This window comes from Lonchura striata, chromosome 6, assembly GCF_046129695.1.
Source record: "Lonchura striata isolate bLonStr1 chromosome 6, bLonStr1.mat, whole genome shotgun sequence".
NCBI classification, from domain to species: domain Eukaryota; kingdom Metazoa; phylum Chordata; class Aves; order Passeriformes; family Estrildidae; genus Lonchura; species Lonchura striata.
The window spans coordinates 32,650,044-32,677,228 of record NC_134608.1 but is presented as its reverse complement, the minus strand read 5'-3'; the positions used below and the strand labels follow the sequence as shown (position 1 = coordinate 32,677,228).

Genomic DNA, 27,185 nt, shown 5'->3' with positions numbered 1-27,185 from the left:
TTATCTTCTCTTTACTGTCATGTGCTACTACTGAGCTGTGATTCTAAACATGCTAATTCAGGAAGGAGCCCATGCTTGTCTTGAACACAGTTAGGAAAATGACACACTGCTCTGCATTAGTTTTGCACCTGTCACCTCTACAGCATGAAATTTTATTACCTGTCACGCTATGTAGTTTCCTACTGGCACAGAAGACTCCCTGGGACTTGCACTGTCCCATTTCACAAGTTATTTTTTTCACCTGTGTTTTGGCTCAGACATTCCTTTGTGTTTTCAAACACATGCATTAGATGAGATGACTTGTCAATATGACAACTTATTTGAAGATTTCCCTAATGATTATCAAGAATTGTTGTGACAGATATTAAACATTTCTGCTTGAAATAGAATATTCTTGACTGGGCACAAGGAAGGAGAGGACAGCCACATCTGAAACACCTTCAAACCATTACTCTCTGTCCCTGCATTCATTAGGCTATGATCAAAATTTATAACACCATTGTCTTTTGAGCAGAACTGGAAGTGAAGTCACTTTAGAAAAATCTAATATTGTTACATTTAATGTAAAGTCTTCTTTCCATAAAGCATTTTCTTGCAGTCATTTGTTAAAAGATACTACTACTAATTTTGTTCACAATAGATTTGCTTTTACCCAAGCTGGCATTAAGCAGGAGCAGGGAGAGACTAGGATTCTGTGCCTGGATTCTGCCCATAACTTGTATTCTACCTCATATGATGATATATATCAGACTGATATTGCATGAGAAATATTGGAGTTGGAGCAGTTTCTCCACTCTCCTCCCTCCACTCCGGATGTTCCACCTACAACAGTAGTAATTACATGCAAGCCTCACAAATACAAAATATTTAAACCCTTTTTGGGATGGCAAACTTAAAATTGAAGTATACTAAATCTTCCAGTAAGATTTCAGTATCCATTCTAAATATGAAGAGACTCTATCAAAGCTTTTATTTTAGGGATATCACAGAGTAATGCTGTTAAAACAGCAAGGGTGATTTTTAAGAGGTTTATCTGTCATTTAGGAGCTCTATGTCCAACAGTATGTCAAAAAGGAGAGGTAAACAAATAAGAAACTAAAGACTTCTCATGTAGAAAAGCCCTCATAAAATGCTGATTTAATAACTATTCAGATAAATCTTTCAAGCAAGTGATGAAATAATATGAATTTCCTGAATTTTTCTCCTAAAGACAGAGATTCTTTCTTTCTCAGCTGTGAAATCACAGACTCATAGATAAAAATGCTGCTGGAAGCAACTAAATATTATACATGCCTCTCAGAAAAATGATAAGGGAATTAGAAAATAGGGAAAAGAATGCAGAGAAGGGGGAAATGCACTCATGTAAACAAAGGTAAAAACAGAGGAAATTGAATTAATTACATACGTGATCAAAATTCCTTAGCAAGTTTAATAAGAAAGTATTTCATAGAAGAAAAGCTGTCAAAAGGGAAGATGACTCTGTAAAACAGAGGGCCAGGCTGCAGCAGATTTTGCTAGGGCTAAAATTTACACTTTAAACAATGGAATACAAAGAACAACAACAAATGATAATCAGACACAAAATTATCCTGACAAATAGACTTCTACAGATCAGATATACAACTTATTTTTATCATTAGTTTCCAAAAAAGCAAATAAATTCATAATCTATAAGCAAAGTAAATGAAATTAGAAGCTTTTTCAACTTGGTCTTGTTATTAGGAGGCAACATTCAAAAGTACATTGGAATACCAAATTTAACTGGCCAGTTGTTTGTATAATTTTTTCACAAGTGACTCTGAGATTCAGACAAAAAATATAAGACCCAACAGCAGCAACAGTACCAGAAAGGTTTTTCCCTTCCTTAGTTTTGCATTTGTTTCTTGTGTTTGCAGTAACTGTGGAAATGGATATATCTTCCATTTCTACTCAAAGATGTGTACTTTCCAAACAGCTTGGCTTTTACGTGCTAAGAACACAAATAGAGAAAATCTTGGCTTCTGGCCAGACCTAACTTCAGCTGTATCACATTCCTAGGTCTGTTCCTTTCTCCTGTTGCTTTCTTCTAGGATTTCAACTGAAAACTTTATCAAAGGGTTTTGGAATTGCTGGTTTTTATTTTGAATATTGAGCGATATATACAATTTATGACAACAGAAATGATGGTGACAATCTCGGAAATCGATAAAATGCTCCCAAAATAAATATAACATTGGTTTCAAATGAAAGTACAGCTTTAGGCTAAGTCAGACTTGAGTGGTCAGTTCAAAATGTAACTTCACATATGCTTAATATGCAAAGGCATTTTTAAAATGCTTCTAACTACTCTTCAGAAACCCAGATATTCAGTGTGCTTCCCCACCTTTTCACAATCTCTGTGTTTACATCTATCACATGGCTTTAAAGCAGCTAGACAAGCTATTTTTTTACCTAAACACCCCTGAGTGACTTGTATGCTGAAATTAGATAAAGGAATAACCTCTAAGTTTGTCTTTGCAAATGCTACTCTAAAATTTTTTTTATGCTTGAATATTAGATCTGCAAATATGATTGAAGAGGATTTCCATGGTTGTTAGAAACCTGACTCATTACAGCAATTGTAATACTCAACTGTGCTCCCTATTAGATGCTGTCTCAAACTCCATTAGTGCTTATGGTGCACAGGAAGTGGTACTCCCAGTAAAATGAAGTAAAATTTGCCCCATGAAAATTGTATTTAAAAAAGGAAATAGGAAAACAATCACCCAAATCTAAAGCATGTACAAACCAGGACAATGGGAAGGAACAAATATATACCCTGATACATTAAAAGAAAAAGTACAAGTTTTAAATTTTTCCTTCTGAAAAGTATGCTTGCCAGTATTTTTACTACACCAGTAGATATTGCAGGCATATAAAATCTATTTTTCAATGTCTGGATACATATTATACACACAAAATGCACATATACATGAGCACACACAAACACACATGGTTTAACTTCAGTAAACCATAAAACAGACACTGAAGGCTTGTTCCTCTCTTCTACAGACATGATATCTAAAGTGTCAAAATTGTACCCTTTGTAATATCTTTCTGGTAAGTCTCCTGCATTTGTCCAAGTGCCACAGTACTCCATCAAATCAGTCATGTTAGTCCAAAAATATGTACTTAAATACGTGTATGGGCAACACTCTGTTAGCTTTATTACATAATGAAATAACACCATGGAATAACACCATGAAATAACACCGTACTTCTTATCAAACTGATTTACACAGCCAGATTTGCCTTTTGAGTGAAACAGAACTGCAGGTGCATTTTGCTGTAAAGATATGGATTGGGCATGTGAGTGAGGAAGAATGACAGAAGACTTGCTAAGAAGGAATTCTGATATGTGGTGCAGAAGATTCTTAGCTAAGTCAACAGTACTAAATTATTCTTTCAAACCTTACTGCAAAGTACACTCTGTGATTGGAGGATATTATCTCTATGAGTAAAATAACTACCTCTGCGGAAGCTGCTTTCTTAGCAAGAAACAGAAAAAAGCAGAAAATGAAACATTTAAAAAGAACTGTTACTACCTTTGCCAAGGAAATACTATCTCAAGACTCAGAGATGATTTTAATAGCTAAGATTCAAAAGAATCAACCTCTTCCATAACTGAAAGCAAAGCTGCAGGCACTTAGACTGACATATTTGTTTGCTGCCTGTTGTTCAGCTAGCATCTGACAAGTAAAAAAAGGTCATAAAATATATTTGTAAAAAATCTAGAAAAACAAGAAGTTCTCTTGGGCCTTAAATTGCACTCACTACAAGAGAGATACTCCAAAGAAGAGCAATGAAGCTGTTTAAAGATCTTGGGCACACGTCTGATGAGGAGTGTCTGAGGGAACTGGAATTGTTCAGCGTGGAGAAAGGAGGTACAGGGGAGACCTTATCACTCTCTACAACCAGGAGGGTATAGCCAGGTGGGGACTGGGCTCTTCTCCCAAGTACCCTGTGACAGGATGAGTGGAAATGGCCTCAAGTTGCAGCATGGGAGATATAGATTTGATATCAGGAAAAAATTCTTCTCTGAAAGGGCCATCAAACATTGTAACAGGCTGTCCAGGGAAGTGATGGAGTTTCCATCCCTGGAGGTATTTAAAAGGCATGTAGGTGTGGAACCTGGGGACATGGTTTAGTTATGGACTTGGGAATGCTGGTTGGACTTGCTAAAGATTCTTCCAAACTAAATGATTCTATGATTTTAAAGTTGTTTGTCATTTATTACTTTCAAAATTATCTTCACAGACTCTCCATGCCTAGGAGAAACAGAACAGAAACAAATCCTGAAGGCAGTGGAGTACATAGCTACAGTTTTGCACAATGACCTTAAGTTAAACTCTCCTTTCGATAGTGTTGACTTTACAACAAAGTTAACACTGTACCTATTTGATTAGGACAAAGCCATAAAGAACAAACAAGCTTTACAGTATTATTTTTCCAGAGGGGACTACCAGGGAAAGCATCTTGTCCACTGGATGAAGCCATTGGTAACACAGGATGTAAGTTGTCATTGACAATAATGTTGGTAACAGTAGCTATTACTTTTGCTCCTGCAGGTGGTAAAAAGTTCCACCTACAGTATTTTGCTGAAGAAAACCCCTGCCAATCCCTCTACACAGAGATGACTCCCAGGAAATAAGAGACTTTTTGTGGCTGTTTTCTTTTTTCTTAGCTACACAAATCTAGAAACTGATCTCTGAATATAATATTTTAGTTTGAAAACTTTTCTATTTATGTTTTAAAGTTTAAAAATGTCTTTAAAATATAGAAAGCTCTAGTGATCCAGGACATTTAGATACCACTCCTGGAAAGAACAGCCTCATGAATTTAGACTCAGTGAGAGTATCCAGAAGGGTTTGCCTTCCCTAAGATCACAACTGTGATGTCACATTCCCTGTAAGAGTACTTCAAAGTCAACTGCATTTCCTGCAACCACCATGCAGGTTGGTTTAATTATTGCAAATCCATGCAGTGGCTGGCCCATTCATATACTTTCAGTCAAGCTAGTGATGTTTTGTATTGAATAGTGATTTAAGGAAAACTGGGTTTGAAATTACCTGTTCTGTAATAGTAGCCTTTTAGTCCCTGACTGGGATCATGTCATCTGCTTATCTGTTTTTCTTTTCTTTTTTTATTTTTACTTTTAATTACCCACTGGGATGACCTGAATAACTCCCTGTCAAACCAAGTCTATCAGTTGGTTTGATACCCCAACAGAAAAGCAAGAAAGATTATTCAAAGCCTCTAGGTCTCAATACATTGAGGAAATACATTATGCTGAGAAACTCAAGCCATGGATAGCAGTCACTGCCCAGTCTTGCAAAGGACAGAAAGCTGAACACTTCAATCACTTATCCCAGAGCTCTCAAGAGATGCCACTTCACTACCACTGGGAAACAAGGAGCAATTGGCTATCAGATGAACAGAAAGACTGATCAGTAGGGTGCTAGTCTGTGGCAATCAAAGCAAAGATCACTAAAGTTAAAAAAAAAATTCTTCCACATATTTCTGGAAATATTGAGCAATATGAAGCAGTGGGGCCTTTCTCAAAAAACTCAGAATATGACAAAAAATTATACTATAAAACAATTTTGGCATGGAAAATAAACTCTGAGAGAAACTTCCTTCTCCCTTTATTTGACCAGAAAAAGAGTATAGCTGCTGTAAAACTCTCTCTCTTTATGTGTTTTAAGTCTAGTGCTTGGAAGGATCCTGCAGCAATAAATTCAATTTTCAACAGGAAATAGATTATCTGTTTCAACAAACAGAATGCAAAACAAATTAAACATAATTAAATTTTTTTTCAAAATATTCATCCTAATATTAGAATACTTATTTCTTTCTATAATGAAAAGGGTTAAATACTTTCTTCAAGATGTGCCTTGTCACAACACTGTGACATTTGTAATGAGTGACATTTTCTCTGGCATTTCTTTTTCCCATGGATGCCATAAAGTGCATCACATGAATATGAAGTGACATCTTTACTAACATGTGGTACTTACTTATCACCCACAATTCCCAAATTGATTGTTGGATAGCCGTGCTCTTGGATTGTAGCTAGGAGAGTTGAACGGTTGCTGTCCCGAATCTTTCCTGGCAAGAGGTCATCCTCAGGGTTCAGCAGCTATAAAACCAGAAACACTCTCAGTCAGCCTCCTTGGAATACTGTGCTTTACACAAGTGAGAATTTTTTCTTCAGGTTGGACAGGATATTTTTAGACACATATAATGAAATATATGTATAAAGTGATTTAGTGAATTTAAATTAATAAGATATGTAATGTGCTTGTTTAGTCCAATCCTCCATCTTGTTTAGTTTCTTCTACTGGTTCATGTCTGCAAAACATTTTTACTCCTTATGAGTACATGGCTTCTAACCTCAGACATTAGCAATCAAACCAAAAACTTTTAAGTTTTCAAGTTATTGTTATTTTTAAATGGTTTTAATGGAATCTCATTGATGTTAACCAGATTTAAAGAAATTAATGAACATTTTCAAGTTCATTGTTTGCTTACCAAAAAAGATACCTTTTAAATACAACAGTCTGCTTCAAATTAATAGGCAGAAACCTTATGCTTAATTCTTATATCAATTACTGTTTTGGATTAAAAACTTTCTCTGAAGATAGTCTATTGTGGCAATTACATCACATGTGTTATGTATTTTGGAAGCTAAACCACAAAACATACATATGTAAATGTATGTTTTATATATATTAGTAATGCCAATGTAGGACACAAAAAGACAATACAATATTGACAGGAGGTAAATAATAATACTACTAATAAGAATGTATCTGTCAAAATCACAGCATTAGGTAGTAAGGTAAGAATAATGAGAAGTGGAGCATGGTAAATGTTATGCTTTGGCTTGCAGCTCCGTTCTGTGAAGATTGTCATAGGATGTTAAAGAATGTTTTAACATTTTACAAAAGAGAATGCCTACAGTAAAGGACCTTTTAATGACATGAAAGAATCTTCAATCATATGGAAGTTACTAATCAGAAAATCACCACCTATGATCCTTGTTGCTCTATGGATTTGTTCCTCAGTAGTTTGGTTTCTGCATGCCACACCCTGTTTATGCTATGAAATCTGGCAATAATCTGTACCCTAGATGACAAATTTCAACCTACTAAAAGTTTTCAAAATCTTTCAAAATTTAACATATTCAAGCTGTATGAGAATACAGCTACTGAGTTAATATTTGTGGCTGGGTTTCAAGAAGTTTGTCTTAAAGGACAGTTAAAACTTCATGTTGTCTCAACCCACATGTTCTTTAGGTTTTGCTCTTCCTATTCTTTCTCTGTCTTGCTGCTGGAAGAAGTGAGAGGGCACAGTTGCTGGCCTGGGTCAACACACAACATATGTAAAGCTAGTAAATTAACTTAATCTTAAACCTGATTTTTCTGATACAGTTAAAGCAATTATAAAGCTGGTCTGCTAGTCTACCAACAGGAGAGTGTCTGGATTTCAATATGTGCTACTATAAGAAAGAATATTGAGGCACAATACTGCAAACAAGGCATTTGGTAGAACTATTCAGTTTCCCAAGATAGCTTGTCTGCCATTTGTATTATAGACAGAGAAGGTGTTGCTTAAAAGAAATTATTCTTCAGTCATGACTGGCAACATGAATTACAACCCCAACTACCCCACAGGCTCTCCCTTTCTGGCAGGAGGAAAACAGGTGGGACATGGTTGGATACATTACCAAAATTTTGGCAAAGAGAGTGTGAGACCTGTGAGAAAGCCCCTAAGGGAGGAAACACAAGCAGATAGATTATTATGGGTTAATGCCTCACAAAAATAGCTCATGTCAGCATGAATTGCCATCAAAAGTGAGTCTGCTTGGGAGTTGGGTGGAAATCACTATCCAAAACATTGCCTCAAAAAAAAATTCAGACTATAATTCTAAATAAACTTTTCTTACCTCGTTCCCTGTTGACATTACTGCAACCACTGGAAACTTGTTAACTTCTACTTCAGTTACTCCAACAGTTGCTAAGAGACCAATCTCAGATGGACCCATGTGGGTTCCTTTAGCCAGCACACATTCACCTCTTTTAATGTCATGTCCTATGGGTCTGAAAATCAGGACAGAAAAACAACATGAAAGAGAAACAGAATGAGATTCAAAGTACTTTTCCTTCATTGGTCCTGCTCCAGGTCAGGAGTGTCCATGGACGCTCCTTAGCTTGTCAAAATGTCATCAGCACTCATGATTGGAAAATTACTTTGAAATTCATCAGCCCTTCAATTTCTAACAGAGATATTTTAATAAATACAGACCTGATATCTTGGCCTGGTCGAGCTTGCACCAGGATTCGAACTTCTAGTTCTTCAGTGCCCTACAAACACAAGGACATCACATATGGTCAGCTGAACTATTCAATTAAGATTGATACTTAATTTCTCAGAAGTCTACACAGCAGTCATTACACTGAGACATTATGGCTTAAGCATCATACTGTTCTCCTGATTTGTTTGTCAAGGTTGTAACACAATGTGTGCTAAAACTGAACAGCATTTTATATAATACTCTTTATGATGAGCTCACTAGGGGAGGACCAGCACTGAAGATGTAGTTTTAGCTTTCCTTTTTTTTTTTTTTTTTTTTTTTTATGATACCTGTGTTTATATAGCTTTCCTGTTTACATAATTGATCTAGTATACTGAGTGGAGACAGTAGGCCATTACAGTAGCAGAAAGGTAGAAAGAAGCTATGTGCTGCTGCTGTTTCAGGATTTTCATGTAGATTCCTGTAGTGGATACTCCTACTTGAGAGCCTTGTATGAATCAGAAAGGGGCTCATTCATCTTCTTTATTTACTGTGAACAGGACACAGTGGCCTGAAGAGTCTGATGCAATTCCTTGTGCAGAATATCAATAGTTTGGTGATTCATTCAATGCCAATAAATGGCACATGACCTCTATAATTAATATTTTATTTTAAGCCCTGGGTTGATGATATATACAAATGAGTTGATGATATGTACACTCAGATTTGAGATGGTGCCAGCCTGTCAGTAGCACTAATCTAAACTTAGACTGGAAAAAATTCTGGTTTTACCTTAGGACGTAGTGCTACCACATTTGCAATGTGGTAGTCCTCTCAAGATGACACGGGCAATGGTCACAGTAAAGCTAATGGAATGGTTAAAAAGCAGTGAAGGCAATGGTGTATTTTGCAGGAAGATATAATCTATACATATACACCTGTAACCTTAAAGCAGGATTGATAATTTCAATAACTTCCCTGCTAGGAAGAAGGACAGCATAGACAGCTTGCTGAGTTCATCAGATGTAAAAATATATGCATTTAATAAAATTAAGGCAAGAGGAAGGATACTGAGAATGAGTTTCAGTTTTTGCAGTCTTTATCAGTTTTGAATGCTAGAATTCACCTGCTCACAGCCCGGCTGCAATCACAATGCTGACACTGAGCTGTGGCAAAGTGGAACAGCTTGTCAGAACAGCAGCAGTAGAGCAAAGGCGGATTTGAGCACAGAACATAGTTCATTCCAAAGCTGAACTTGGAAGTTGCGTCAATAAGAGACAACTTCTTGCCTTGAAGTCTCTCAGATGACAGCAAACATGACGGTTGTGCCTTGAAATCACAGAAGCAAACACAGCAACATAAAGGAAGTCTAAGATGGACTTCTTGGAATAAAGTTGTCTACAGAGAGCTCTTCTGCTTCATAAAAAGCATATTTCACCATGTTGAGACAACTGTGCATACAGAATTAGTACTACAGTATTCATTTTTTTCCCCCCTGTGGTTCTTTTTCTGTGTTTTCTTTCTGTGTTCTTATTTGCAGTATTTGTAGGGTATTCCACTAGTATGATTTAAAAGCAGACTGGAAAATCTGTTCAAAATCAGGTTTATTCTGGAGGAATACGCACCTTATTAATTTCTTTGTTTTCAGAGGTCTTAAATTCAGTAATGTTCATTTTAAAGGAGCACAAATGTCTTTAAAAAATCTTAGTTGTAGTTTAAAAAAACATTTACTTCCCCTGTTCCACAACAAAACCTCTTTTTCTAAACAGATTCATTGGAAGGTATTTGTACAAAAAAGTATTCTCCAAAATCCACCAAATTCACTTTTGCTGAAACAAGACCAACTCTGATAATACTGAACTGTCTTCATAGCACAGTTTAAAAGAACCCAAGCCATCCCATGGATTTTTCAGCACTTAAAACAGTTCACTTTCCCACAGAAAATCATATTCAGATTTAATTATATCAGCAGTAATTCTGATGTAATTAATTCTAATAATACAGTAATTCTGTATTATTCTGAGATCAACATGTAATAAAAAAAACCATTTCCTCTTCTTATCTGGTAAGATTTCCACTAGCCTGTGTTTTAAAATGTGAATACAGTAGGCATTTGAATAGGACTGTAGGCATTGATTTCCAAGAGGCATTTGCCTTTCACTCAAATCATGCTCCCAAGCATTTTAGAGTCAGCATTCAACAATTCTGATGAAAAATCAGTCAGAACAGGAGGGTGTGTGGTACTGTTATCACAGCCTGGAAAAGTGAGAATTGCCACTAGGAACCGATGCAAAAAACCTCAAACTTCTGAGATTACAGAAGAGCTTTTCTGTATGACTGCCTTTCATATTTACAGGATTGTATCATGTGCCATTTACTGCTGCACACAAAAGAAAAATGTGTTTTGAAACTTGTGACTCACATCATCTGATTCCCTGATGAGCTCTGTATCTTCCACTTGCACCACTGCATCAGCACCACATGGAATTGGAGCACCAGTTGTAACACGCATTACCTGACCAGGCATCACGGTCTGAGTTGGCTGAAAAATAAAAAATTAGAATTAATCTCTTTTTGGAAAAAATTCAAGCCACTGGAACTTTATGCAAGTAATCTATCTAAAAGACCAGAATTAATATTTTCAGCATCACTCTTGATATACTGTGAGCAATATCAAGAGGTAAAATAAACTCCAATTCACACCTGGTTTTATTTATATGGCCGTATATTAGGTGGCTTCATTTTTTTTCTTCTTATATTTCTATCACATGAACAACTTTCAGAAGAAGGAATATACTAATACTCAAAAAAATATTTGGCACAGAAAAATAACTGGCTTAAAAATTTAACTGTTAGATGGAAACTTCCATGAACAAAAAACTAGCAGTTCCCAGTACATAAATATTTTTGCAGAGCACTCTGGCTGCCAGGGCTGAAATTGCTTTGGTTGGATTTTTGTTCTGTTTTGTTTTACCAGCACACTATTTATGAAAAACCAACATATAATAGTAATGTAGCCAACTATTTAATTTTTAGGCAGATTTCCTAACACTGAGACAGCTCAATACTAGTTCACAGAGAATATCTATTGAGGGTCAATTTAGAATAGCTTAAAATTGATAATATTCTACAAATCTATAAAGTCACAGGACACTAAAAAGTTTCAGCAGAAGCAGTACAAAGAACAGAAAAATATCAGAACAACAAGATAAAACAAATGATATGGTTTTAATAACACTTCTCACCAGGCAGACTATTTTAATAAACATTTGTCAAAATCCAGAGTAAAACTGTAATTTGACCATAACTATTTAAGAAATAAATAACTAAAATAATCCTAAAAAAATGAAATTAGAAGATGCTGATATGAATGACTGAGATTTCATTGCTGGCTCCTCCCAGCACTGTAGGAAGTCTGGCTTATTTAGGTTTCACTGTTATAAGTGAACATGTGCTACAGAGAGATCTATGCAGCTGTGATCAGAGCTACATATTCTGTACGTGTCACACGTAGAACTCATGTGCACATTGACTCTGTACTCCATGCAGTGCTGGAATACATCCAGGACTTCTCAAACTGTAATTAGCACACATTTGACAGCAACCCACAGGTTGCACGCAGTACCTTTCATGACTGTTACCTGCTCCTGCCCAGCAGGAATTTACTCCATGACTTTTGTCAGGAGAATGACAGACACAGCCAGACTCTAGACCAGTGGTCAGCACTGTAGCTGCATAAAGCTGTTTGCCTTGCCCATTCTTCTACTCCACTTCAGCCCTGTCATAACCTCTGAAAGGTGAGTTCCACTTTGAAATGAGTGTATTTCACACACTGGGGACAGAAGCCCTAGGAAAACTCTGGGGATGTTTTTTGTCTGGCTTACCACAGTATCACAGTGACCTTTGTATTCCAAGAACTGAGCCTAGAACTGACTTAAACTTAACCCTTTTCTACAGGTAATGGAAATCTAATATCCTTGGAGAAGAACATAAATAAAACCCACACTTGCCATATGTCACAGTTAGTGTATTTTTAGGGCAAGATTCATGCCATCATAATGTAGGTATCTAAACCAGATGCCATTAAAAAAACTACTTTTAAGAAAATGGCATTTATTCCTCACCACAGACTATTCAAGGAGTTGTGGATGGATAGCAGAAATACTATCATTTATACTAAAGCTGCATAAAAGGGAAAATAATGCTATCTACTATGTAATTTTGATTTTTATGAAAAGAAATATTACAAAAGGCAAAGCTTATGCCTTGGATTATGTATTTTGCATACCATTGTAGATATAATCTAAAGATTACGAACAGGTAATATTATTTTGAACTTACTAAGTATTGCTGTCTTAAATGACAAATTTCAAAGGAAAAATGTATTGCATAAAAAATTTCTGCCTATTAAAATGCATCACAGAGAATACAAAATGTCTACTACTGCCATAAATCAGAGCCTATGGTGATAAAATGTGCTGTAACTAAACATGTTTTTGGAATTCATTGTGAGATGAATTAATTTTTTGAGATGCAATGATGTGATACATTTAAACAAATTCATGATACAATTGCTTTTAGAACTGGTTATCTTGCGCATATATTTAATTTCATTTTTGTCTGCTGAGAATTTGATCAGATTAACTTTATGAACAAAAGTCAACCATCAGATTTATTTGTGAATCTCCAGGGCTGTGTTCCTCTATGATAGATTTTTTGGAGATAAAGAAATGATTACTTCTCAGAAAATATATTAATGTGCAAAAATTTCACAGAAGCTCTTCTAAAGGCCTTTGAGATCTCACTTTTACCTGCAATGGGGCAATACTGGTTTCTGCCCTTTGCCTTCATTACTGATAACCTACTCAATTTTAGTCACGGAATAAAACCCAAAAATAATTTACTAAGCACAGCTCCTATCTCAGGCATTTTCTCCTGCACATGATTATACCTCTCCTGTGTGATTTAGAATCATCCATGCTCCTTTCTGTAAAAAGGCACAAGTTAATGGAATAATGGAAAATGCCTGCTTCTCATTCTAATATTGTAGCTGGTTATTTGCAGTGCCTCTTACCTTTAGGAAGTCTTGCAGGAAATGCTATGGTCTATGTAAGTCTACAGAAGGAAAACCATTTTTCCTATGGCTGAGTGTGTTACACACAGGCCATTGTGGGTGGCTCGTGACCAGTAATCTCAAGTGTGCCCTAACCTTCCCAAAGCAGGGTAATGTGTGAAAGCTTTCCCTGATATACAATAAAAGGGTTAACATAAACATGACCATCTGGAGATGAAAATCAGAAAACACACAAATTAAAAATTGATACAGAAATGTCCAACTTGGCTATATGGCCTCTCTGCAATTCAGTACCATCTTCTTCCTTGCTACTAGCATTTATGCAACCTTTTTCCCTACAGGAGGAGCCAAATCTAAATCTATTTTGAACTCCCTGCTGTGAATCATTCTGTTAATTGGTCTGTAACATGAAAAGCAGAATGTTGCTGCTGGGAGGGACTGAAGGGTGAAATGAGACTGAGGAGCCTTCCAAGGCTATAAATAATTTATTGGGAAGGAGATGAACCTGAAGATGTGCTTGCCCCCCAAAAAAACTTTGACCAATTATTCTGAGGTCAACAGCCTTGTTTTTCTAACTTGCCACTGGTATTTTCAGAAATAGTCTCTCCCTGCATGCCTGCTTCCCACCCAATTTTTCTCCTTGCCAGAGAGCCTTCCTATTCCCCATAATCTGGGAGGACAGACTGTCCCTGTAGAGAGACATTTGTGAGCTCTTGAACTTTGTAGGAGGGAAGCAGCTTCCATTTGCCCTTTTATCTTTTGTACAAACCTGCTGAACTGATTAGGACACTGAAACACTTCAGACCTCTAATGGGAAATACTCCCCATTAGAGACAACTTCAACAGTACTGCTTTTAAGCAACACTGTGCTGTGATATTTAAGTAGCAAAATGATAATATTGATGACAGGAGAATAGTGATAGGAGTGAAAATTCAGCAGGTTGCTCTGCTGGTTCTTGCTATCTTATAGTGATCATAAAAAGGGTTGTAAAAATAGTTGTTATTGAATCTTTTGGATTCTGGACCAATGCTTGAAAATGCAGTCAGGAGGGCTAAAAATATAAGGTGGATTTAAAAACTGCTGAATTCATTTGCTTTTTTTTTTTTTTTTTTTTTAGAATTTAAAGTAATTTTACATATTTTGTGCAACTGATCCATTAATCTAAGTTCACATGAATATCAGTACTGAGAAGATGTCTATTATACCCAAGTATAATTAATAATGATGGATGGGACCAGAAGCAAAAATAATTTTTTACAGTTCCTCCTATCACAATTAGCCAAATTAAATGTCTATTACACATTTAGAGACAGTTCCAGTCAATTTAAAAAAATTGAATAATCTTGCAACTAGTAATACTTCTCAAACCTGATACAACTTTTGAAATATGTCAATTTTACTAGGACTTTTTTGTTTAGCAATCAAAATGGACATACTATAAAATCCTCATTAAAATTGATAGATTCCTTGTTTTGCCTGTTACTTATCTCTTTCTCCATCATTTCACATACAAGACACAGAATTATAAATCAGGACTTGAAATAGCTGGAGAAACATTTTGGACTAACTCATGAACACAGCTTCTTGAACACAGCTGCCAGGTATGATTAAATGGACGGAATAACAGTAGTTGAACATAACTGATTTTTTTCTCCCATTACCTCAGTATGAGTACAGAAATTTAATGAAATATGCTCTTGAATTTGAGAACAGATCACAAAATGCATCTATTAATGAATATTTATAGAGCACAGCAGGTCACAAACAGCTCAACTTGCTTTTAAAAACAATCTGTGTATCAGCTAAGGTGCACAAACACTCTTCTCACAAACCAGCCTCAAATCAGGCTGCTGCCACACTTCCTCAAGATTGTTCTGATTGCTACCTATCTGTAAAAGCTTAATAAAAAATTTACACACTTCATTTTGCAGCTATCAGTGTGAAAAATGGAAGCATCTTATGAAAACAGTTATTGGGCTGACATCCTAAAAAATCTGTCAGCAAGAGGAGGTTAAATCATTCTTTTCTCTGCTTATGAATTGTTGTGCCACTAGAAATCTCATGTCCTCAAACATTGGACCAGGGCAGAACGTTACTGTATGCACTCCTATCAGACATGTCAGCACAATGCTCTGAAGTATTTTGGGATATCCTTGTTAGCTCCTTATGTAACTGTACTACCTCACTTTCTGAAATCATGTCCCAAGGCACATAGAGGGGGGTCAGTACAGCTGTGTCCTACTTCACACCACATCCAAGACTACTGATTTTGGAGCACTAGCAAGGCTTGTAAAAATACAAAGCAAAATCTTACAGAAGAAAAATACATTAAAAAATGAGAAAATAAATTGTTCTCACCTGCTCACCAGCCTGGGATTCCCCTATGATGAATCGATCTCCTGGGCCATCAGCAGCTGTTAAGAGGGACAACATAAATGGTAAACACTCAACCAAAAAAAAATTATGGTGTTATAAATAATGAACAGGAGAAGAGCAAAGATGATCTAAAGTTCAGTCCTTCAGTGTTAGCATGACTAAGGTTATAGAAGTTCTGCAAACATTTTACCTTTTAGGTCTGTTTGAGCTGTGTTTATTATTTTAAAAAACAAAAATACTCTAGAAAAAATACTCTAGAAAACAGATTATTTTTAACTGAAATTTTCTGGGCTGTACGAGGTCATGTAAATGAAGACTAGGAGGAATTACATTAATAACAAAGATTTAAGGGTGTTAATGACAGTATTGCAATACTGAAAATTAGGAATCAGATATCACTGATTTAACAAGCCTTCAGGACTTCCAATTTAGCAAATCTGCATTTTTACAGGGACAACAAAGGCAAAATTACTAATGATATTGAAACTCCTGCTTGCCTCAAAGGTCTTTCAGCAAGTTGTATTAGTGGTGTTATAGGGTTTACCATGGTGTAAAGCAAGTGTAAAACACAAAGAGCTCTGCTTTTCCAAGCACAGCAGTCATGTTGCCTAGAGTGCTCCAACAAACTAGGCTCAAAAAACCACATTTCAATCTGCATTATTATTAATTTTAAATCTGTAGCTGTCAAAAGTTGATTTCCTAGAGATGAAATCTAATCAGTGACAACCTTTATTTTAATAACTTGGGTTTTACTTCAGGAGCCCTGAATATACACCTAGCTAACCTTGTATGGAGAAGAACTACTTTCAGGAAGGATGTCCACTCAGTCTATGATTTATCACATTTGTACTCATGCATTGGCTCATGCATTCTCTATGGTACTTGGCCATGTTTGAAAACTAATAATTAATTTAGCTTTAAAAGTCTATCAAACAGACTAATCTATGAGCTGTAGAGTGAACTCAAAAAAGTAGAAAAGGAGTCTTCAACTAGATATCCTTGAATAATGCATGCAATACTACTGAAAAGAGTTGTTGGACCTGCACTGAAAAAAAAATACTCTTGTATGGTCCAGTAAAAGAAGAGAAGGAAATCTCTAATAGATAAATTATTTTAAACCTGATGCTACTGCATCAGGCTTAAAATAATTTAAAATGCTTGAAAATGCTACTTAACTAGATTTTATTCCCCTACTACTAATAATATGGAGACAATGTTTATAGATGATACACAACTGATATAAAATGTGAAAAGAACAGGAGTTTGGGCAGACATGTTATGCCACTGAAAGCTAATCCTTAATTTTTTGTAAGAGGTATCCATTCATTAACATAGTCAGTATTATCTCTACATAAAAGCTTTTTTTCCCCCATATCCTAAGATAACAGGTTCAGAAGAATAATAAGAATATAACAAAACACTATAGAATAGAAAAGAACTGCCTGATCAATTCAGGGCTAACCAAAATGTAAAGCAAATTATTAAAGGCATTGTCCAAATGCCTTTGACACAGAGACAAGCTTGGGGCATCAACCCACTCTCCAGGAAGTCTGTTCCAGTGTCTGCCCACTCTCTTGGTAAAGCAATATTTCCTGATGTCAAAGCTAAACCTTCTCTGGCACAGCTTTCAACCATTCCACACATAATGTCACTGGACACTCTGTGCCCTCCCCCTCCACAGAGAGCTGTAGGGAGTCATGAGGTCACCTCTCAACATACTTTTCCTCAAACAAGACAAACCCAAATCCTCGGCTGCTCCTCATAGGACATTCCTTCCAGCCCTTTCACCAGCTCTAGTGTCATTCTCTGGACGCATTCAAATATCTCAGTGCTACTCTGCTTGAACTCACCACCAAAATTAGGCTTTGTGTGTTGGTTCTGACAGAAGTTGCTGAAAATGGCATTCATGATCACTCTGCTCATTCTGCATGTTTACTGAGATTGTACTCGTGCTTTGCCTTACCCCGCAGCAATCAGGTTGCAAGACAGCATTGGCTTGATCCCAAGGCCCTTGTCACTCAGCATTCTACTCAGAGCCCACTCTCAGCTTTTCTCAGTGTTACATTACCTGCATTTCTCTGGCTACATATGCTCTTCCAGACCAAATTACTAGTCATTTTGGTCTGCCTGTCTCTCATGCACACCCATCTTGTGGACCTGAAACTTTACTTTTATATCGAAGGTATGGGGAAGCTACTGGGTTACATCTTTTGCCTGGGTCTCCAGGCAGTCTATTTCATGGGCAGTTGCTTTCCATGGTTTCAACCACCAGTAACAGAAAAGATATTTTAATGTCCCTAGAAGAAAGTTAGCTGTACAAATTTCAACATGGTGTTATAATGATTCAATCACTACCACAATTAAATCACTACTAGTATAATGTTCAATTCTGTATATTTTAAATTTCCTTTATAGACATATGAGGTGAGCATCATTATTCTTGCTTTACAAAGGGAAAAACTGATGCACAGAGAAGCAACTGGCTCAAAGTGACGTGGCACCTAGTGGCAAAGCAGAGCATAAATTCAGATTTCTTGGGAAATCATATTTGCTGCTTGAAATGAACACAGACATATGACTAATTTTATTCATATATGGCAGCTGCAGTCTTTTTAAAGTAAGAATCTCTTCTTTTGAGGCACCTCCATAAGAGAACATTATGATAAGTTCTTAGAAAATTCTCTGATGTAATCAATATCTGTAACAGTTCAAAAACGTAAAATATATATAAAAAAGTCCTCATTAAATCTACAACAGAGGAATGGAAGATGAATCCATAATTCAGAAACAGATGTTTTGTTATCGTCCTGAATTTTAAATGTTTCCAAGAAATGCATGAGTAACAGAGGTGCACATCTAGGAGCACACATGGATGTACATTTGCTTGTGTACACCAGCATCCACTTAAAAGAGCTGGAGGAAGGCTTTGTGGCCTTCCATCAAGACAGTGCATTTTATATCACTGTGACCTCAGCAATGATGTGTATCAAATCTAAACCAAAATAACCTCTGCTGGATCCAAAACAGGTGAATTAACATGTTATAAAGTAGCAGACACTATACCACATGTCCACAAAGTGAGTGTTTACCTCTGACAGCGTAACCATCTTTTACTGATGCTGGAAATGGTGGTAGATTATCTTTTGCATAAACATCTTGAGCAAGGACTCGTCCCATTCCATCTAGAATAAAGAGAAAAGACCATATTCTGTGTCATTACAGTGAGTGAAAAGGGGAAACAAAGTTAACAGCTGTGCCCTCTAAAGATGAAATGTATGTGTTTGGGACATACAGATCTCTCAGGCTTTTGATTTTTGACCCTAGATACAGGAAAAAAGACTGGAGTGTGAAAGTTATGATAAAGGATTTGTTTAAGTCTGTGTTCGTGGTTATGGTGAAATTGTTGACAGTAGATTAGAATGTCAAGTATCCAAACCCAAAGGTGATAGCTCTGATTAAGGCCCAGACAGAAAAACAAGTATTTGTTTCTTCAGGATGTATTTTTCCTCTAAGATCTCTTCTTTATTTTACTTTGACTTTTTATTAAATTCCTTTTTTAAAAACTTGTAAAATTACATTTCAAAAGTGAATCTTATACACAGAAGGTGAGTGGTGATGAATTGAGAACATTAACAATGGACCAGTTTTCATAAGTTGACAAAGAATAAGTTGCAATAGATCAGCTTCACCTAATTGCTGAGAGCGTTTCTGCTTAACGGAGAGTGAGTGCACATAAGTGGCAGAATTATTTATATAAATTTACAGTGTTTTAGTTTTAAATATTTTAATAGCTGTTTCAAACATACTCTTTTTCTTCACTTAGCAACTAGGAGTGATGAGCTGTAATTTGGACCAGTCTCCCTATAGAGACTGACATGAATTACTTCACCCTCAGTCAAGTGGCTGGTACTTTTATGGCACCAGCAAGAGCTTTATTTTTTTAGTATGATATGGAATGAGGTGGAAAATATGTAACTTGGCCCTTGATATAGTGTGAGAGAGAAAGCAGATTTATTACATGTGTGATTAGATGTACTGGGAAGGGACACATGCGTCAGAACTACTGAGACTGGCTTGATTCTGGTGTGTCTAAGGAAAAGAAGGGAAGTCCTGCTCATAATAGAGGCCAGTGCTCCTAGGCTGCATTGTGGCACTAGGAGGCAATATCCAGCTGAAAGTATGATGGAGTGAGAGGATGCATGATTATTCCCGCCAGGAGAATTTGCATGGATATGTGCTTTAGAGACTATGGTCTTTGAGACATGCCAAAAAAAGACAAGTGCATAAAATTTGTTTTGTATTTTACAGACAAATCTGCATATTTTGTATTTTACAGGGAAATCTGCATGGTTCCAGATCAACCAGGAAGGCAAAAGAGCTACTGCTGCACACTAAATGGGCAGGTTTTGTTAAACAAGTTCACCTACTTGATTTCAGCTCCAGTGAAGTGGCATTATAATGACGATTGTATTTTACTTGTTAACACAAACGGATTTAGTTAACAATTAATTATTGTAACTATAACAACATTGTGCTCACATTCATATGTATCAACTTTCAGTCTGAAGTTACTATTCATGCTGCATGGCTGAAATAAATATTGCCATGAAAATTGTATTGCTGCTGAAACCTGTTAAAGGAACTAGAAAAGCACTTTTGTAATGGCCATTAATTCACCTGTGTAAACCTGCATATCAGTGCCTGTGATACACAATACAGAAGTTACTAGAAAGCTCACAGAAGCTTGTACACTTATACTGAGTAAAAGAATGCAGACACAGACATTTAAATTATAGCACAGAAAAGGCAGCTATCAAAGGCCTAGTAAAAACACCCGTTGTTCATAGATGCACGAAATCTCATACAAAAGTGATACTTCCAATTTTAGCAGGCATGTTGTGCCTTCATTTTGCTTCTTGTCTGCATGCAAAATCACACCAATTAGAGCAAAGTTGAACAGTATGTTCTTGGCATACTGCCATGCAATATTTGAAAGGAATAAATGGCTAGCCAGTAATGGGAATGAGTTTCATTACAAGAAGAAAAATGTAAGAATTATTTGCTGAAGCAGCCTTAGGCATTTAAAATGAAGCAAGTCAGCAACTAGAGGATAATCTTGAGTACCTCTGCACTCTCTTTTAAGAAAACATCCTAAAAATACAGTTTGACCCTATTTTGATTAATTGTAATTCAGAAAGATGTTCTGAATTATTTTAATGTCATCAAACTGCCCCTTGTGATGCTCATAGCTTTCTGATATAAAATGGAGAATTACATTAAACTCACTTTTCAAATGTGGGTATTTGCTAAGCTTGGATGGTGAACCGGTACAGTACCGTGAAGAACTTTGATATCTCTGGGGCACAGCAATAAGACATCTTGTCCTAGGGAGTGATGGATTTTGTAAATACTGCCCTGGTAGCACCTCAGTGTAATATGAAAAGTCAATGCTACCAAATCAATGAGTTAGGCTCTTGGACTAAGCAAGAATAAATGCGCTGCTCTCTGGCTCATAAAATGTAGATTGCTTCTACATTATAATTTTATTATCAGTTAAACTTCTGTATCTTCTTAGTTTCAGAAGAATAATCATAATCATGTTGTCTAAAAACTTAACCTTATGTGCCTACAGAGCTATACTCAGGTAACTGCATTTATTTGGAATAAAAGCCTAATTGGGGGTTTCATACCAGATACTGATGATGGCAGGTGAGAAATATGCTTCAGATGCCTTGGGTTTATGACACTTCCATAAAATGCTTTAGGACAGTCATATTTTTTTAAAATATGAAAAAGGTTAAATTATCTATATGGTTACTGAGCAAGACACCAGCGTGAAAGTCCTGTTTCAAAAGATAACTTTAATAATCCTCTCCCTTATGTTAGGAGAGAAGAGGTAGATCTGTGAGACTACAGCATACCTTGACTAAGCAAGAATAATATCAAGACTGCACTGGGTATTTGTACAGAATAACATTCAGTAGCTTTATTCACGAATATGAATGATATGAAATATGTTTAGTTTTAACTAAATCAGGTTAAATTAATTAGTAAATTAGCACTCCTAGAATTTTGCACATTTCATTTTCCTTGGTGAGAAACTGTGCTCCTGAAAGATAGTTTTCTGAAGCTCACTTGTAATTCAAGACACAAAATCACAAAAAAACCAAACACAGCACAATAGGGCTTTTCTAAATACAGTTTCAGATCCAAAGAACTAAATTTTTGCAATTTTCTGAAATTTGATGTATATTAACAAAAAAAATGAACCCATAACTAATTGAAAAACTGGTTCTTGATTCATTGCTTTCTTCAAAATTAACATCTTTTATCCAACACCTAAGTGTGTGCCCATGGACACACACATGCAGGCACATCTATACGAAACAATTCTATGTATTTGTCTGTATAACATTATTGTGATCATTTAAGAACTTCTGAAAATCTATTTCCATCTTGAGATTTGTATCTGTAGATTAAGAGAATTGAATTTGCAGTATCACAGACACAGACATGTCCTTTAGGCTTTCTCTTATAAGCTCAATCCTGAAATTTAAAACTATGTATTTGGAAAACATAGTGCTAAATTAAGTGTATATTACTTGAAAAATAAATTGCAAGATAAAATTTTGCACTACAGTGCAAAAATATGAAGGAATTTTTGGTAAAATTATGTGAACATTAAATCAAAAATCTGTCTCTGAACCTGCTAATGTTACCATCCATCTAATGCTTGTGTTTTGGGTGAGAGGGAAGAGGGTCAAAACTACAGTGATTCAGCAGACTCAGTTCCTTACATTTGAAAGAATAAGAGTGCCAGGAATAATAATGCATACATTCTGGACTTAGGATCAAAACTTCTTTTATTCAAAGAAGAATAATAACCCTACAGTACCATAACTGTATCTGACTTACCAAAATAAATATACGATGCGCTGATCAGGGAGGCAGATGCCAGTCTTTCATCCTTTATTTCAGAAGTTCAGGGTTGCATACAAAGCATTTATGTGGACTAAATGTACTCAACACTGGAGCTCCCTTCACAAAGGGCTGTCTTAGAAAATACATTTAACTGACAGCTACTCAAAAAGGCTCAATAGTTATGCTAAGGCATTTATGCCTTAGTGCCTTCTAATCTGCACACCATTATGAAAGTTCAGGGTGTATTATGCATATTCCTTGTTGATCCAGTATTGGTGCTGTTCTGAATGCAGGACATGGAGCATTTTCTCAGAATCCTGCTGCCAAGGCATAGGAGAGCACTGAACTCTGCTTAGAGTCACTGAATGCACAGGTAAGTCAATATAAAGACATCTTGAAGGCTTCTGGTAGCACAAAGATTTGGCAAAGAGCATGAAAACTTTGAATTGCATTTATAAGACAAAGAGGAAAATTCTGGAATGATTAGTAGGCTAACTAGAAACTGGAAAAAGAGACTGAGATAAACTGTTAAAGATACAGACATGGAAAAAAGTGATCTGGAATCAATAATCACTTTGTTTTGATCATTAAACTCAGATGGGAATGGGGTTTAGTGAGAATCTTCCACAGTAAGGCAATGCAGGGAACCAATCACAGTACAGTTTGCAGCTACTTGGCATCTAGAAAAGTCCACTGAGGCACATTCAGGTTGAGTAGAATATGTTTGCTGCACATAATACATACATGAAGAAAATTAATTCATGTATTTTATTAGCATTCCATTACGGATTCCTTATACTCTATGACTAAAGCAGTAGAAACTGCTGGAGAAAGCACTGTTTCAGACACCTCACAACATTAAAAAAAGATCAAGAAGGTTGCCAAATAGGGAAGAAATCACACTCAGGCTCACAAAGAATCCAATTTAATATACCTCTGTAATTGATGATTTCTGTTCCAAGCACTGGGGTCATCTCCAGAACTGTGATGAAGGCCTTGTCCATAGATGTCAATGGGAATGGAGACATGCGATGTCTTCTTGCTACCTTGGTGATGTCAACAGCACTGTGACCTGCAATGAGAAAGAACAAATTCATGTGTGCTACGGTGAGCACATTAGTGTAGGGATGTTCATTTAAACCATTTCACTGAAACTCATCAGCACTTTGGAGCAAATTAAATTAGTTAGTTATCCCTATTGAGCTTTCATGTCTGACACTGGGAGGACACTGTATTCAACTAGAATCAAGGGAGTGCATATCATTATCGGTAGTGAAGAACATACCAGAAGTCTTGATGAGCATGAAAAGATTGGTTAAGCTACAACAGAAACCCTTTCAGGTAATGCAGTATTTTACACTGAGGATGATAATCTGAGACTAATTCACTTCTATGAATTCAGGACAATTCACTCCATTCTATTCTGCACAAACACATCTCAACATGCTCTGTGCTGTGCACAGATGAAACGCAACAATGGACACTGTGCCAGTGAGCCCTACAATCCAAGAGTGAGATGGGAGTCCAAAGGTTTGAAAGGAAGATAGAGAGAGCACAATGAAATCACTGGGCAGCCAAGCTTGCAGACAGTGTCTCCAGCTAGTGGGCATCCTACCCATTGTCAAGATTTTGTTGTCACCATAGTAAAGTGTTGTTTAAATGCATGATTTCAGTGAAGGCAGTAGGACAACTTAAGGAAAGCTTGCTTTTCCCAAGTGTGAGGGACAGGTAGGAAGAAAATATGACAGAAGTTGTTTGAAAATAAAATCAACAGTGCGTTTGATTTCATGATACTTACTGAGAGATTAAACAAGGGGACAACAAACTTTGAAGGATTTTGCAAGTGAAGATAAGCTACTGAAGAGAGAACTGTTGCAGGAATACATAAACAAGAGCAACAGACATAAACTGAAAGATTCAGACAATTACAATTGCAGAATATCTTGAAAGGATTTACGTAGAACAAGAAGATAGTTATGAGAGCCAAAGTGGATGAAGTTCTATATATGACATGTAATGATATTCCTAAGTAACATACACTACAGTACAGTAAGCATTAAATAATAGAAACTATTTTTTAATGACATGATTTTGCTTTGCAGTCACTACATAAATATCTCATTTGTTACTGCACATGCCTTCAGATTCTGAAAAAAAATATTATTGCTTCAAGTGTAGTCATCTAATAAAAAGCAAGTAAAAAATAGCACAACAATCACACAGTCTAAATCCTTCTTTCAGAAGAGGTTTCTTAATTAATCTATATATACAATACATGTTCAGCACTAACACATGCTTACATTTTTATGTGAGAGATTGTTCACTAATTATTTTTTGCTATTAACACAGTAGCTACCTGTCAGAGGAAGAAGCAGAGACAAGTAAAACTGCCCACCTAATTCTTCCAAGAATGATTCTGGAAGAAATTATTTGAACAATCTCTTTGTACGTATTTAGAAGATAGCATAATGAAAAAAGCAGCACTGTAAATTTGTCAAGCACAAATAATTTTAAATTGTCTTGTTTTCCTTAAAATAGCAGTTAGCATTCTGAGGAAGAGAGAAACAGCTGATGAGACACTTTCTAACTATATTAAGACTTCACAAACTCTTAAACCTAACTTCCTCATAAGAAAACCAGGGACAAATGATCCAAATTAAACTATTGTAAGATAAAAGTGTAGCATGGAAAAATTGCGTTCCTGGTTTTAACAACAGGGATCTCCCTGGCAAGCTCAAATTTCCAGTTATCATGCCTGTTTTTTGTTGACAACATCATTAATGAGGAAAAGGAAAGCATTTGTGAAATACAGTCAGACTTCCCATACCCGCCTATGCTAGAGAAAGAAACCCTGTTTTAGTAGCACTGTAATTCCTGAAGGTCCAGCAGATTCCACACAGTATATACTAAAAACATTTTCCTGATGTTTTAAGTTGGAAAATATTTAGGAAAATGTTAAGAAAAAACATGTCACAGCAATGAAAGCTGAGGGAATTGTGAGGCAGTGAACAACCCTTATGCTCTTGCCACTAGATGCTTTTACTGCTTCTAGCTGTAATTTCACTGCTACTTAAAACTCATTGTTAGCTACTTCAGAAACTCACATTTCACCTCTTGAAACCTTAAAAAGTGATAGAATCCACAGGTTTTTAATGCTTTGACTGCTCCTCAGAGAACAACCTTCAGATTTGCAAGTCTGTCCCTAATGCTCCCTAATGCATGTCATTTGCTTGAGTCAAAGGTACTGTTAAAATCTTCTGAGAAATGCATTCTCCAAAATAGACTTCTTGAAAATAGATAAAATTTCCTAATCTCTGACATATTTTTTCCAACACCAAAAGTAACACCTATTATTTCTGCAAGAAAAGTCAAGAAAATAGAGCCCCTTTAGGTTTAACACTAGCATGAATAACCCTAATGAAGAAAGGAAGAAAGATGCTGGTGTAACTACTAACCTTTCTCTCTACAAATGCTAACACTTCTACTAGAGGTATCACAGATTTAAATAGACTCAGAGACAAACAAATGATTTTTTTAAATTGTAAAACTACGAAATGGTACTTTAATTACAAGTAAATGACATTAAATAACTCCTCAGACTTTACCAAGTTATCTTTCACTACTGTGAAATGTCAGCTCTAAAAATAACTACTTACATTAAGCTGCATTTTGGGATGACAAAATAATCCTCTAGATTTGAAGCAGCTAATTCAATTGCTTGCATAAGGTAGAAAATTCTTGACAACCTGCTCTTTTACCACCAAAACAACTTTCTAGTTCTGTCATTATATATATATATGTATATATATACACACACATATGGTGGATCAAATTTTAGACTAGAAAAGATTCCCACAACACAAAGAAAAAGAATTGTGCAAATTAAACTAGACATCATTTGGATCAAATGTGAACTCTTACCCTTTGCATGTTTTGGTTTGGTTCTATGCAATCCAACATTCAAATTCATGTTCAAGTATGAAAATAAAAATTATGCATATTCAAGTTGAGAATTTCCATTTTCATTGTCTTTGAGTGTTAATTATTGCCCATAAAATCTGCACACACATGATAATTTACAACGAAACATCACAAACAACACAGACTTCCATGTCATTAGAAATACAGCTTGGAAGAATAAATTAAAAGGTGACTCTCCATTAATACAGGAACACTATGTGCTATTTACAGTTTTATCCTTGGTCTGGATTTCACTGTCTTAAGTTACTAAATTTCTGCTGCAAAATTAGTCCCATCTCTGATCTGACTATCATTTACTATCTTCTGAGTAGTCCTAGTTTCTCAATAGAGCTAAGAAGTTTCTGCACTTACTTGCTCTGAGGATGTTCTCCTTGCTGCTGCACCTAGACTGGACCTGCAGAGAGAGCACAGAATCTATGAGCTACAGAAGTTAACAAGAATGCAAAATACAGAGATATAATGGGCAAGCTCCTGGGATCTAAGACAGAGGCTATACATATTTTCAGCAACATTCTTAT

General features: G+C 36.0%; 1 protein-coding gene across 15 annotated transcripts in view; it reads right to left on the bottom strand.

Annotated features, from left to right (window-relative positions):
* GPHN (gephyrin) overlaps positions 1-27,185 on the bottom strand; it is a 269,966-nt gene that overhangs the window by 22,216 nt on the left and 220,565 nt on the right. For all 15 annotated transcript variants that reach the window (XM_077784085.1, XM_077784087.1, XM_077784094.1 and 12 more), the window contains 8 exons: positions 27,019-27,061; positions 23,621-23,758; positions 18,855-18,947; positions 15,748-15,803; positions 10,737-10,856; positions 8,326-8,384; positions 7,967-8,120; positions 6,036-6,157 (listed from right to left, as the gene is read on the bottom strand). In XM_077784085.1, the coding sequence (XP_077640211.1) occupies positions 6,036-6,157; positions 7,967-8,120; positions 8,326-8,384; positions 10,737-10,856; positions 15,748-15,803; positions 18,855-18,947; positions 23,621-23,758; positions 27,019-27,061 (785 nt within the window). The remainder of the gene's footprint in view (positions 1-6,035; positions 6,158-7,966; positions 8,121-8,325; positions 8,385-10,736; positions 10,857-15,747; positions 15,804-18,854; positions 18,948-23,620; positions 23,759-27,018; positions 27,062-27,185) is intronic.